General features: G+C 38.5%; 1 protein-coding gene across 4 annotated transcripts in view; it reads left to right on the forward strand.

The window, feature by feature from the left end:
- Window positions 1–15,284, forward strand: part of Pcsk5 (proprotein convertase subtilisin/kexin type 5) — a 417,146-nt gene that overhangs the window by 160,228 nt on the left and 241,634 nt on the right. For all 4 annotated transcript variants that reach the window (XM_021151578.3, XM_029472674.2, XM_021151579.3 and 1 more), the window contains exons 6-7: window positions 3,850–3,938; window positions 5,622–5,794. In XM_021151578.3, the coding sequence (XP_021007237.1) occupies window positions 3,850–3,938; window positions 5,622–5,794 (262 nt within the window). The remainder of the gene's footprint in view (window positions 1–3,849; window positions 3,939–5,621; window positions 5,795–15,284) is intronic.

Consider the following 15,284-nt stretch of genomic DNA (forward strand, 5'->3'; position numbering starts at 1 on the left):
TTCTGACCGTGTGTAGCTTAGACATGAGTATGACACACAGACAACCCAGGGCAAGACACTCTTAAAGTGTGTGTTGTTTGTGAAAAGAAGACTATGGCGTTGATGACTTTACCCATCTGTTCATAGGACCACCACGTGGTAGGAGAACATTCTGATAGGAAGTAACGTCACTGGACATGAACACATCAATGAGCAGTTACCCTGCATGGGCTTCCACTCTACTGAAAGATATCTTTGTTTTGTTTTGCTTAAGAGTCTTACTATGTAGCCCTAGATGTTCTGGAACTTACTATGTAGACCAGCCTGGTCTTGAACTCACAGAGCTCTGCTCTCTCCCACTGTATCTCTAGTGCTGGGATTAAAGGCATGTGCTACACATATTTGTTCAGCTAGCACTCAGAATTAGTCAATACGATGTAATATTTGAGCAGTGAGCTCACAAAAGAATTAGAAATTTGAATAAAAATAGCTTACAACTTAAGATAATAGTCAACATAAAGCCCAATGATCTCTCGGACTTAACAATATCTGGGATCAAGACAAAATTATTAGTTGTGTTTTGGACTCACAGAAGTAATCATTGTTCTTTTAAAATTTGTTAGTTTTTCTAATTAAAGTGATATGACCAGAGCATGTGAGGTGGCTCAGCAAGTAAATAGGCTTGATGCCTGTGACTGTAGACCTGAGTTCAATCTCAGCAGCCTGCATAAAGTTAAATGGAAAAAGATGAACAACATCACAAGTGTCCCTACGGCACACATACTCCCAACACACACACACAAACACACACTCGAGAGAGAGAGAGAGAGAGAGAGAGAGCACAAAAATAAAAAATATTTGCAGGGAAGGATAGTTAAGAATCCATAGTAACCTGCCTGTGACAACCTAAAGTTTCATTCAGTGAAAGCAACACTTCTCAAACATGGAAACCTTTTTACAACAGAGATGACAGGAAAGGCATTGTGAGACATTTGAACCAAGGCTTCAGAAAAGCTGTTCACAAAACAACTAGAAGTAATGACTGAGTAGTCCCAAAGATATCCCAAATGGCATGTTGGGTGAATGTGTGCACGTGTGCACGTGCGTGCATTCAATAGATGTCCCAAGGGAAAGAACCAAAAAAAAAAAAAAAAAAAGAGGCAATTTTTATGTCATCTGAGCAAAGAGATGAGACTGAAAATTTCATGCACAGAGGTATTAGTATACAGAACTTGTACAAATAGTTTCTTCATTTTTCATGTTGATATCTAAGTTTGTCTATAATCACCCTCTCTCCCTTTTTTTCCTCTCCTTTTCTCTCTGGCATATGTATCACATGCATACATTATAGCTATAATGGCATGTTGGTATATGTGTGTGTGTTTGTGTGTGTGTGTGTGTTTAGGCTCAGTAGATGTTGAGTGCCTTCCTCAATATCTTCCCAACTGATTTTTGAGACCCTCTCTCATTGAATGCAGAATGCATGGCCAGCAATCTCCAGACATCTGCTTGCAGACGTGTGCTTCTGTCACTGACTTGTTAACATAGGTTCTAGGGATCTGAGCTCAGGTTCTCATTCTTGCATAGCAAGCACTTTACTAACCGAGTCTCCACAGCCCTGTACCAATATTAATGGTGGCTTTCATGTAGCATAGTTACATTTTTTGAAGGTTATCTATTTCTAGCCACTGTACTCACTGTATACTTTGGTCTAGTAATTCTACTTCTTATAACTTATCTTCAGTTTGTAAATGATATATATGCTCAAATTGTTGTTCATATTCTTGTTTGTATTAGTAAAAATCTGGGTAACATTCTGGGAAAAGGACATATTAAAAGTATTTGTGCATGTCTGCATGTATTCATACAGCCACATGAGTACAAAATCACGTTATTTATTTATACTACCACATAAAGAATAATCCAGTGTATTACTTGGCACTAACATATCCAGATTAATATTAATACACTGAATATGTGTGACATTATTCGGTGAAAAGAGCAGTATGGACTGTGTCTTTAGCAAACATGCCTATATGACTATAATTTGTTTATAGCTGAAGAGACATTAATTTTATATAATGACAAGAAGGTCCTAGCAGAAGTAATATAAATTAAGAAGTAGTGGAGCAGGTTTTCAAAGATTGAGAGCTAGTTACTTGGGATAGGGATGGGGGTATGTCTTCTCTTTCCACAGATGTCCTTACACCTCATATACTCTGGGTGCTCTCACCCACCTCTAAAATGGAGACACAAATGAGCACCAGACATCACTCATACACACACACACACACACACACACACACACACACACACCACATACCTACCTTTGGGAAACCTCAGCTCTCTTCCTCAGCCTTGCAGACATTAGTCCTGTTTTAGTGGCTTTCTCTAGGCTCAGTGGTGATGTAGCAATTGTCTCAATACTATTCTAGACCCTGACTTCTGAACAGTTTCTTCTTTATACTTGAAACTCCTCTGAGGCTCTTGGACAAGGTGATAGAAGGTGTTTCTGCCAGAATATTTTTTTATATTGGCATATGATATTCATTGTACACAGTTATGGGCCTTACAATAACATTTTTTCTTCAAGTATCTTCTTTGAATGTATACCATCCATGGCCCCGCTACCCCTCCTTAGGTCTGCTTGTCATGGAGATATACATGTATGGTTTGTGCAGGTATAAACAATCTAGGAGCCACAAATGAAAGCATGCATTATGTCTTTTTGAGGCTAACGCGATTCACACTGTGTGATAATCTCTTGATGCATCCATTTTCTTCCAAACAACACCTTTGCTTCAGCCAGAAGGTTTTTCTGAGTAAAGAGCATAGATGTAGCAAAAGTAACAGGGAATTCTTTCTTAAGAAAAGATTAATCCCAAGCCATTTTTTTTTTTGGAATGACCTCATTTTTTAAGAACTGTAAGAAAATGAAAATGAACAAATGAACTATGTTGCTGTGCCTCAATAAGTTATGTACAATTGGTTTAAAACAATTACTAAGGTATTTATTTTATGCAATATTTTTGCAATTATATAGCATATCACATTTCTATAATATTTTTGTTGGAGAAACTTGATCTGTATTTAACTATAGTTTAAAAAGGAGGCAGTAGCAGCTATAGAAAAGATCATGAATTAGAGAGAAAATGTGAAGACCCAAGAGAAACTGGAGGGAAGGAGAAGGGAGAAGAACTGGAAGTATATAAATATAATACATGAAATTCTCCAAAAACTAAAAAAAAAAAAATAGAATTAAAAACTGCAAATTTGCCGGGCATGGTGGCGCACGCCTTTAATCCCAACACTTGGGAGGCAGAGGCAGGTGGATTTCTGAGTTCGTGGCCAGCCTGGTCCACAAAGTGAGTTCCAGGACAGCCAGGGCTATACAGAGAAACCCTGCCTCAAAAAAAAAAAAAAAAAAAAACTGCAAATTTCCATATCCATATTTTTAACATTTCTTGTACTAAACCCACTATTGGTCTTTAAATTTATTCGGGTTTAAATAAGATTAAAACTTGTGATGATATTCTGTAGCCACATGTTAGACGTGTAGCCTAATAGGCAGTTAGCCTATTAGATAATACAAAACAGTCCCCAACAAGCTATATGGTTAATTTTCAGCCTTTAGGGTGATTTTTCTACTTAGAATAGCAAGATATCAAAAATAAATATCTTCAGAATTGCAACCCAAAATCAAATGATGAAGTGCTAAATAATTTGCCACAGACAAGTTTTAGTGCTACTTGGGTAGGAAGTTCTTGAAACACCCACAGCTGGATAGTTTCTTCACCACTTTGGCAGTGACACATAGAGCTGGTGAGAATGGAGAATCTTACTTTAGAAACTGTGTCTGTTCTGCTGCAGGCATGGGACCCGCTGTGCCGGAGAAGTGGCAGCCACTGCAAACAACTCTCACTGCACCGTTGGAATCGCTTTCAACGCCAAGATTGGAGGTATGGGACACTTCCAGGGATATACACAGGAGCCAGGAAGCTCTTGGCCAACTGCTTTTCAGAATCCTTTTCAAACTAGTGCTTCTGTGCATGACAGGGCACAACAATGGCTGACAGCACAATACTCTTGTGAAAGATGATTTTCAGAACAGTGGTGGACACTTACTCCAAGATTCTCAATATGTCACAAATACAATTTTTCTAAACAGACTTGCTGGGACTGGGAGTGGATGTTGCCCAGTAGTGATCATAGAAATGTATTCTGTTAATGTCTGGACTAACTCAGAATTGGTACCTGGGTCAAGAAGAACTAGCAATGGAAACATCAAACAACAATGTCTTAGTTCTGTATATAATGCCTATGCTTTTAAAGGTTACTTTTAAGTGTAACTGAAATGCTAAGTGGCAAAATCTCTATTTATATTCCAAGAATGTAGTGATACTGTTACCATGAGTCAAGATTTATGCATGTGTGTGTGTATGTATGTGTGTGTAGATGCATATCTATGTACATGCATATATACATACATACATACATGCATGCATGAATGCATACATACATACAAAGTTAGATAGATATGCATATATTTATGCATACATGTATATAAGGTCACATATAATCTAACTTGGGCATAGATATAAAGATCTAGCCAATGCAGTATGAATCAGTGTTGAAATGTGAACGGCAACCTTCCCCCATCCCTCTCCATAATCACCGTAGTAAGCAGCAAATGATTGTCATTGCCACACACAAGGGGAAGACAGCATTCTATTAAACCCTAGTAACTTCATTATTAGGCCTGAAGGCAATTCCTTCAGTGGACTGAAGGATATCATAAGATGACTACAGACTTCTACAGGCATGTGAGTACCTGGTTCCAATGCCCTATTTGCTACTAAATAGTTTGTCTAAAATTTGAAAAGTGGCATTCCAAACCAGGATAAGGTCATGAAAGACTTAGAGTACAATAGCCTCCCTTCATCCAGACTCCCAGTGACTGTCTCAAGTAGACAGTTCCTAGTCCTTGTTTTATAACCTGTGGTAATTTATTTTCCAGATTAAGCATAGCAAGAGGCTAACAACAACCAATAAATGGAACAGTTATGATAAAATATTGTAAGAAACGTTACCTGAAACATTAATTGTTTATTTCTAGAATTTTCCAAGCTGTACTTTTGGACCCCAGTTGACCATGGGTAACTGATGTCACCAAGAACAAAGCTACACATGGAGGAACAACAATATAGCTGTGCTTAAAGTGGGTTCCTGAGTTCCCTTGATTGCTAGAGACATCAGAGTACATCTGAGTGACCTATTTTATTTATTTCCCCCTTAGTTTCTGGGGTTGATAGTGAAAATGTATTGGGATGAGCAAAATGGTTAAGGGTACCTACTTTTTGTATACTGTTCACAGCAACCACATGGTAGTTACTTCTTGTAACTCTAGTTCCAGAAGATGCAGTGCCCTCTTCTGGCCTCCGAGGATTCTTGCACATATTACACACAAATCCAGGCAGACATATTCGTACACATTATAAATGAATGAATGAATGAATGAATGAATGAATGAATAGTTTAAAAATTCTTTTATATATTCTTTCTTCCTCAAAATTGTCTAAGTGGGCTGTGTCAGCATCATCTACTGGAGATAAGTAACAAGCTTGCTCCTTTCTGCTTTGAAGGTGTGAGAATGCTGGATGGTGATGTCACTGACATGGTGGAGGCAAAGTCTGTCAGCTACAACCCACAGCATGTGCACATCTACAGTGCCAGCTGGGGACCAGATGATGATGGCAAGACTGTGGATGGGCCAGCTCCCCTCACCCGGCAAGCCTTTGAGAACGGTGTGAGAATGGTAGGTGTTCAAAGCATCTAGGGTGAAGAATTTCACATGCAGGGCTTGTAGGCATGACATTCTCCAAGCTAGAGGATCTCTGAAGCTCACGGGCTGAGTGGTCACTGGAGAGAAGTCTTGAGCATTAGTATCCTGAGCTATTTCTATTCTATGAACAAATTCAGTTGGTGTTTCTTCTGCCATGAACAGTCTAGTTGGGTGTTTGAGCCACAACAAGAACATAGAGTAATTACTTATGTGCAAGTGGCACTGTGAGAAGCAAGTTCCTAAGGTGGGGTGATTGAGTGGGCATTCCCAGTTTCCCTTTGGTATTGGTAAATCGCCCAGCCCAGTCCTTCTGGCATGTCCCCTTTGTCCTACTTAGTTAACTTCTGTCCAGAGGCAATATTATCTTTCTGTCACTGCCAGATCTCTCTAATCAGGCAACTTACCATTTTAATTTGGTGTCACTGAAAGAGTCTCTGTCCACTGGCTCCAGAAAATGTAGCTCCATAATCTATTGTAATAGAATGTCACTTTCAAATTACAGATCTTAAATTGTCTTAAATTAAATAAATGTAAAGATGCTGGAACTTGTAGAAAGAGGGGTGCATTGCCAGAAGAAGTGTCTTTCATCCAACTAATGAATAGAACATTGAGTTACATAAAGGTTATAGGTTCCCTGAATGTCATCATTGTTTTGAGTCTAACATCCCTTGCCTTCCTCATCTTTCTCTGCATGGTCTTGCATGCATTCATCCTCCACTCTTTTCATTGTCCATCAGTACATTCTCTTTTTCCTGGACAACCCCAAATCCTTCAGTCCCCTACTGGAAAGCCCTCTCTTTCCAGGAGCCTCTCTAAGCCCAGGCTGGGATGGACTATCTATCATTACTACACTACTCTGAGCTCTCTGCCTTAAAAGCCAAATCATATTTGTGATTTTTATCAGAGTTTGTTCTGGGATTAACTTCCTCACATACGTGTAAGTCCCAAGAAAGCAGAACATGCGCATTATACATATTTATGGATTTTACAAAACTAAGAGAATGTGTTGAATTCTAGTGAGCATCCTGGAAATGTTTGTTGCATCAAATTTAGTTAACTATGTATGATACAAACCACAATGTTTTCATAGATTCAGCCTAGATTTGGAACAGTGGGATGCATTCAGTTGATTAGCATGTTTGAGCAGGAATAAAAATTATACTGAGTGGTGCATATTTTTGTGAGTCTAGGTTATATATTTAGCAAAAGCATGACATGAGCCATCCTATGACTATTCTGAAATGGATTTGAGGGTGAAAAACCACTTGTTTTGTAAGCACTTTCTAGCAAAGAAAAAAATTTAGGCTTAGTGAAGATGTTTTCGTTTCTAGTTCTGTCCATATTCAGCTACTTTTGTTTACTTTTAACATATAGATAATATTGTAACCCATTGTTTAGAATTTCCTTTCAAAGTGCTTAATACCAAATGAACATAACCTAAGCTGTCTGGTGTTTCGTCGCCAAAGCTGTGAACTACAAACTACTGTTGTTGCACAGTATGCCATCAGTAAAATGGCCATTTGAGTTTAGTTCAAATATTCCAATTATGAATGCATTGCACTCATAAAAAAAGCATCCTGGAATTTTCCAAAAGTATTAAAAATTCCTTTATTAGTAATGCACATAGCCTTGTGGTTATACCCATGCAGATAAAGAATGCCCAAGCCTAATAGGTAGTTTTGCTAACTGACTGACAGGCATATGGGTAAGTAATAAGGTGCCAAAAAACAAAGTTTTAAAACTTATTTTGACTACAGAATCTGTAACTCAATATAAAATAGCTGGAATCTTAATGCATAAAGCAGATAAAAATGTGCCACTTTGATTGTAAAAAGTGTTTCCTTTTTAAAGTTAGACTTAGAAACCAATCGTATGTGAAGAACCATTCAGACACATAGGATTATTTAGAAATAAATGATGTGAAAAAATTAAGCCCATTTCAATTGCAAAAAAAAATGATAAGTCATGTACAAAAAGTATATTAGGAAGCAGTGAATAATGGACTTCCCCACCCAAGTAGTCAGTCATTGAATGCTGGGTGCAGATACATCTTCTCTAACCTTAACCACATTAGCCTGCCAACTGAGGATCACACTGCATCTCTGCATCGATCCCATGGGTGCCATTCTAGTGTACCCCATAAAAATAGGGCTCATTTGTTTTATTTGTTTCAAAATTTTTGGAGTTTTGCAGTACCATCATTTAGAGGCTGGGATAAGGCCCTGTAGTCAAGCATGTACTTATCACACATGAGGCCTTAGCTTCAATATCCAGCATTGAAAACCAAAAGAATAAGGATAGCACGATTTATTATTCCACATTCCTTTAAAGATCTTCCTGGGATTTAATCTGAACAAAAAAAAAAGACTTCAGTTTTAAGATGAACCATTAACTTTTAGAGCTGAAGTAGTAGCAAAAGCAGTAACTCCTAAAAGGGAAGATTTATCTTCTGGTCTGTCTCCCATCTCAATATAAAATGACAGCAATAAACCATTGAAATAAGGCAAAATTGATTGGACAGTGTTTTTATGTATTTAGCATAGTGAAGCTTTCAAGGTAAGCTAACGTCCAGTCTAGTGTCCCTCATTTACTTCTGACTTAAACTAAATCAAATAGCTTGTTCCCATCACGTCTTCTAAAGTGGTATGATGATATACTACTCACTTGCAGAGAATTTATGACAATAAATAATCCACATAACGCTATTAATACACTGGCTGAATATAGTACATACTCAATAAAACTTCTTAGCAAAAAGATATCTTCTCCAAAAGTACTGTTTATTTTTGTCCTTAGTCCCTCATCCTTCACAACTAGGTTATGCCCATGTTGCAGAAATTTAGGTGTCTCCATCAGGTTACTTTTTGAGGTAGATTAGAAATAACATGGCACAGATTGGCACAGATTCGCTGAGCTTCGTTACTGAGGTCATTTGCCTTGTTCCTCCTCTGTCTACTTACACCATCAGTTCCTCTTGCTCTAATAAAGTAAGTGTGTCTGATTTAAAGCATCTGCAGTTTTACTGTGATTCTCTCTATGTGTCTGTGTCTACCGAGTATCAAATTGTTTATTTTCCCAAAGGATGTTTCTCGAGATAGCTGTGAGTATACCATTCAACATTTCAAGTTGACATTGGGTAGATTTTATCAGAAAAATGAAAAGTTTGACTACTTTCTTGTGTTGAAGCAACCTAAATTTATCTTCTCTGAGGTCTGGATAGAAAGAATAGATGAGCTGTTGGTGACTGGAGGACCTAAGGAACAAAGACAGGTAAAGAGATGCCATCAGTCAACTGGTGGAAAGCTTTCACCATGACTTTAAGTCACTTTGGCCCACTGGTTTCCTACCTACATTTTACACTTCCTACAGGGATTGGAATAAATTGTCTATATACTACATCACCTAGATAAAATTCAGAGAAACCACAAAAATATTTCAACTGAGATGCATGTGGTGAATGAAATATAGTTGGTAGCTGAAAGGGACAACACTACTTTATATGGGAAGAGTAGACAATTCCCTTTGAGGAGGCAGCATCTGCAGACATAAAAGATAAGCTTATATTGTGAAGATGTGGAAGAGGAATGTTCTGCACAGAAGGAACAGAAGGCACCAAAAACCCTGAATAGCAAAGGATTTTTGCAAATAGCAAAAGGTTTGGCTGAATAGCAAAAGGTTTGCAATGTATTTCTAGGACAGAAGAGTACCTCAGGTCATAGAAACAGTATGAGCAGAAAGTGGTAGAAAGGTAGGATTGTCTAAGCCCAGCTAACGAGCTTTTCCACGTCACAGAGAGGGTTTGCATTCCATTCTCTTACAGAAAGGCACTGGAAGGAAGGCAGATGCCCTGTAAACATGCCATCTGTGGGGACGAGTTAGGGGGGGACAAGAGTAGATTACAGTGATCCCAGGCAGCATGAAGACCGCAGAAGCACTGTCCAGACCACCAGAAATATCAGGCAGCAGGACAGAGAAGGACATGCATCGCAAAATCTATTCACAGAGGAAATAAATACTTTTCTCTCAGGGCTTCCAAGTATTGATCATGTCCATTTTTGCTGCTTACTAATCAGAAATGTACCAAGTATTGATTTTCAAACTGCTCCCCATTTATTTACTGTAAGATAAACATTTGAATCAGTGGAATTTAGCAGGGCTTTCAAACACTTTAACAAAATCAGAATTGATTCAATTTATTATACCACCTTTAGAATTAATGTGCCAAAATTGTATCAGAGAAACTGTGTTAAACAAACCATATCATAGTTGACAACTTCCTCTCTCTCTCCCTCCCTCTTTCTTGGGAGTGCATTTTATTTTGTGTCAAGGAGCTGTAAAATTGGTATAATTTTTACAGTCATATAATTTGGATGAGAGTCAATGAATGGGAATGTTATAGGATGAAGGTGAGGAGGATGGAGATGATTTTGATGACAATGATCACATGAAATTGTAATATTTTGGCCGATCTGTTCACTGCTGTCACTCACCTGAGCCCCCAAATGGGTTATTAACTTTTAATCTTGTGAGAAGGGCACTATCTCCCCCAACTTACATTAGAGAAAACAAAGCTATCAAAGTCAAAGCATGGCCCTCAATGCTCTCTAAGAAGCTCAGCTACCTGTTTCCTTTCTGCCTTCTCTGACACATCTGACTCTTCCTTAATCTCGGTTCCCTGTGTCCCCTGTGTTTGCAAATATACATTCAGACAGTTAGTTCTCATATCTTAGAAGGAATATGTAGGCCTGGAGGTATTACTCCAGTAGTTAAGAGCACTGAGTACTCTTCCGGAGGTCCCAGGTTCAATGTCCAGAACCCACGAGGCAGCTTACAGCCATCTATACAAGGGGGTCCAGTCTTCTTTTGGCTTCTGCAGACATCAGGTCATACACGTGGTTCACAGCCATGCTTCACGAAGGCCAAACACACATATAAAAAAACATAAAAGTAGATTAAATAGAATAGCTGATGAATCCCTCTTCTTACTCTGCATTCCCTTCCTTTCCCTGGCCTCATTTCTTTTTCCCCTTATGATTGAAACCTCTTGTGGCTTTTCCTATACCTGTCTTCTATTAGGTGCTGTTTTCATTCTTTCTTGGAGCCATTGCATTAGAAGCCCTCCTTCCCCCAGGAGCACAGTAAGGCTGCTCTGTTCATTGACCTCCACATACAGAGACTCCAACCTTTTGTCTAACTTGTCCTAACAGAGCATTCTGCCTGCTCTTCCTTTATACCCTAGACCCACGAACCCTTTAAAACCCTGTGGTATTTTACTTGTTCATCTTATGATTTCTCCTCCATAAAAGTCTAATACCCTGTATTGTGTGCAAAATACTCAAAGGAGGGACTTAGTGCAAAAAGAATGAATGATGAGGAATGTATGGATGACTTACATGTTAATTTGCTATCAGTGCTCAAAAAACACTTGCATTGCTTTGACTATGCACAATGAACCTAAACTGTTAAGCATGCATAATGAACCATGGTGGTCAAAGAACCCAGAGTCTGAATGCAGGGTCTCTGACTGGGAAGTGTGGATTCTAGTATGGTTTTTGCTTTTTGTTTTTGTTTTTGTTTTTTTACCTCCTTCATGTTAAAATTAACCTGTTGGATCAGTTAGTTCATCCATTCAGTGGAGATAAATGCTAGCAGTTCCCTCACAAGATCGTATTTTAATGCCTGTAAAACATACTGCAGAGTTCCTGACAACATGCCAAATCTGGGAACATTATAAGTCTTAATCAGATTCGCACCCGAAATGAACAAGGCAATAAAGATGAACTGCTGCCTAATCGTGCAAAATACTGACAGAGTCTGCATGCTCCCACACGCCTAGGTTTAATCAATTTGAGATTACTGAGTGATCCTATGGGACCCTTCAGATGATATTAATGAATGGTCTGTATAAGAGAAGAAAATACCAAGAGACTATTTGCTCAAGTTTTTTTCCAGAAGTCACTTACTTCATAAAACTCAAAACACAATAAGGAGGGAAACAACAAGTTTTAGTTTTGGTTTGTTTTTTTTTTCTGCCATAAACAAAAGAATTGCCATTTATTTTATGATGCCTTTGATGACTTAAAAGTACATTCAAGGGTCTGAGATGTCTCAAAGTACAGAGATAGGTTCAACTTTAATCAATGGTTTAATCAATCAATGTAACCATTTAGAATCTTTTCTTTTCCCCCTGCCATTCCTTCCTCCCTCCCTCCTTTTTCCCACCCTCCTTTCTTCCTATGGAGTTTTGTTATGTACCCTAGGTTATGTATTCCAAGCTAACTTCAAACCAAGTCTTCCTAATTCAGCTTCACAAGTGCTGACTTTACAGGCATGTACCACCACACACAACAACAACAAAAATGCATTGCATTTGAAAAATTGATTTCAAATTTCATTTCATTTTAGATTGTATAGAGCTATTGTTTTAAAAGTCAGATAAACTTGTTAGATCTTTGCTGTCATAACCTTAGGACTTAAAATGACTTGGTTAATTCAGTTTCCACCAATAAGGCATTTCTTCATGTGCTATATGGTCTTTAATGCACCTTGTATTCCTTCCTAAAACTGTGGTGGCTGCAACAACATCTTCTTCTTCTTCTTCTTCTCCTCCTTCTCCTTCTCCTTCTCCTTCTCCTTCTTCCTCTTCTTCCTCTTCCTCTTCCTCTTCCCCTTCTTCTTCTTCTTCTTCTTCTTCTTCTTCTTCTTCTTCTTCTTCTTCTTCTTCTTCTTCTTCTTCTTCTTCTTCTTCTTCTTCTTCTTCTTCCTTCTTCTTCTTCCTTCTTCTTCTTCCTTCTTCTTCTTCTTCCTTCTTATTCTTCTTCCTTCTTCTCCTCCCCTTTCCCCTCCCCCTGCTCCTCCTCCCCGTTCTGCCTCCTCCTCCTCTTCCTCCTCCTTCTCCTCCTCTTCCATTAACAAGCAACTTTCTGGTAGTTGTTGCTGAGAGTCAGTGAATCTTCCCTTGTCCTCACAATTAGAACATCTCTTGCACAGACTTGTCAAATGGATGCTTCCAAACCTACCCTGCCAAAGCTTCAGCTTTCAATTCTGCATGAGCGCTATCATTGAGGAAGTACATCTATATGCGTGGATGATCTTCTTTTCCCTTTAAAATTCATCGCCGCCTCCCATGACTGACAAGGAACAATAAGCTTTTAGCAGGGCACATGGGGTCTCTCATAGTTTTGCCAGGGCTTGCAGAATAGAAACTTTACATGTCATCTTCTTAAAGAACTGTATAAGAATTACCCTGTCACCATTTGCCCTTACGTAGCATTGACTCAGATCCTTGGCAAATAGTGCCCGAGGAGACAATTGTGCCTTCAAATTTTTAGCCAACCCAGAGTAGAAAAATGAATTCATAAAATAAGTGACTACAGACGGTTTTCAGATATCGACGACACTGAGTTAAGTGGCTGAATAAGAGGCTGACACTGCAGAGTTTTCTTTAATGGACCCTGTTTATCTGTGAGTTCCCCCATGCTCAGCACTTTGCTAGGTGTCATGGGAGGATGAACGGCACATACCCCTCATCTTAGAGAAATTCTCTGGAATGATGAGGGGCTGACTACAAAAGGCATGAACCAACTCCCATACTGCACTCATCTTACAGAACCGAGGAAGGGAGTGCAGAAAACACAACACACAGTAACAAAACCTACTTGCCTAGAAGCCATCTTGTCCACTTTGGGTTATGAAAGTTTAATAAGACATGTGTAGTTGGTACTTACCAGCAGGTGTCTGACACATTGACAGCATTTCCTGACAAGTGTGTTCAATTATGTTCTCTAGAAAAAGAGCAAGAAATTGAAATGGAATCTTTTCTCTAGTCAGGAAAGCTTATATCATGGTTGTCTTGTTTTACTCAAGAAAGCTTACTTAAAAGCCCACTACATGCTTAGCATTGGTTTGGCATTTGCCTTGCATCCCACACATAGAGCTCTCACATAGCTCACTGTGAGTAGTTGAGGACCACATTTTACCAGGTTTTCTTGGGCTGGGGAGAGGGCTCAGCATTAAAAGCACTTCCACAGGACCAGAGTTCAAGTCCCAGCATCCCTGTCAGAAATCTGTGACTCACACCTAACTGTAACTCATGCTCCAGTGAATTCAGTACCCTCTTCTAGCTTGTGTGTGTGCCTACATGCATGTACATGCACACACACACACACACACACACATACAAGCACATGAAATAGTGAAAAATAATAAATAATATTTTTAAGTAACAAGTTTTATCTGTCATTTATCTGCAAGTAAAATTTTAAATCCAAGGAAACTTTGTGTGTTTGGTTTGGTTAGCTTTGTTGGTTTGGAAAAGTCATTAGAGCATTCAACAAATTCAGAACTGAACTAGTGTCAAGGATCAGGAATGAGAGTGGGGAGTGGACTCAAAATCTTTGGTTGTCACCCACCTATTGGACCTAACACTAGTTCCATCTTTACATTATGGTGTCCAGGGATCCAGATTTTAGTTACTGTTTCCTCTTCTCAGAAAATTAACACATTCTCCAGTGGAGTAGATCTATAGCATGTTTGATGAAAGCATGCGGCCTTCCATAACCACATGTTGTCAATTGAAGATGCAAAAGTCACACATGCACATTTTTGAAGCCCTTAAATTAAAAGCATGTGTCTAGCAAATGGAGAACAAAAAGGCTTAATGTCCTTATATAATAAAAGCAGCAATAGTAATGATAATAAAATGACCTGATTCCACCGGGGAGGGATAGGAGATATATATATATATATATATATATATATATATCTCCAGCTGTAGTAGGATTGATACCAGTTCATACTTTAATAAATGACAGACTGCTGCTACATTAGTTATTGACTGTTGTAAAGCTGTGAAAAGATGGATGGATGGACAAAAACAGACAAAGGAACATATTTAAACTTGGTGTAATTTAATGAAAATTTACTTTAACTGGGTCCATTATTTAAATTTTACCCTAGGATTTAACTCTACCTGTGTGGAAATCTGTGCATAATTTATAAAAACTAAGATGGGACTTCTCAAGTGTAGTCAACTAAATGGCATCCATTTGTAAAACAAAAGTGTCTTTTCCATAAACTCATGTGTGGTTTTAAATTCTGTAATTATCATAGCATTGCCTGGGGCAGAGGTATCAAATTTTGATTAATGCATTTTATCTATACATTTTTGAAGTTACTTTATTTTAATTATTTATTTGTTTTTTGAGGCAGGGTCTCTACATAGTCCTGGCAGTCCTGGAACTCATGATGTAAGTCAGGCTAGCCTCAGTCTCACAGTGATCTACCTGTCAATTCCTCCCAAGTGCTGGAATTAAATGCATGCATCATCACACCCGGCCCTTTAAAGTTATTTTAAAGTCAGCATGCAAAGAGACAGTTTTCATTATGGTATTCCACACATTTATCATTATACATCATCCTTTTTGTTTTCTCCCTGTCCCATTGCCTTTCCCTGTCTCTCCCA

The sequence above is a fragment of the Mus caroli genome, unplaced genomic scaffold, assembly GCF_978045245.1.
Source record: "Mus caroli unplaced genomic scaffold, Mus_caroli_1 scaffold_20, whole genome shotgun sequence".
NCBI classification, from domain to species: Eukaryota; Metazoa; Chordata; class Mammalia; order Rodentia; family Muridae; genus Mus; species Mus caroli.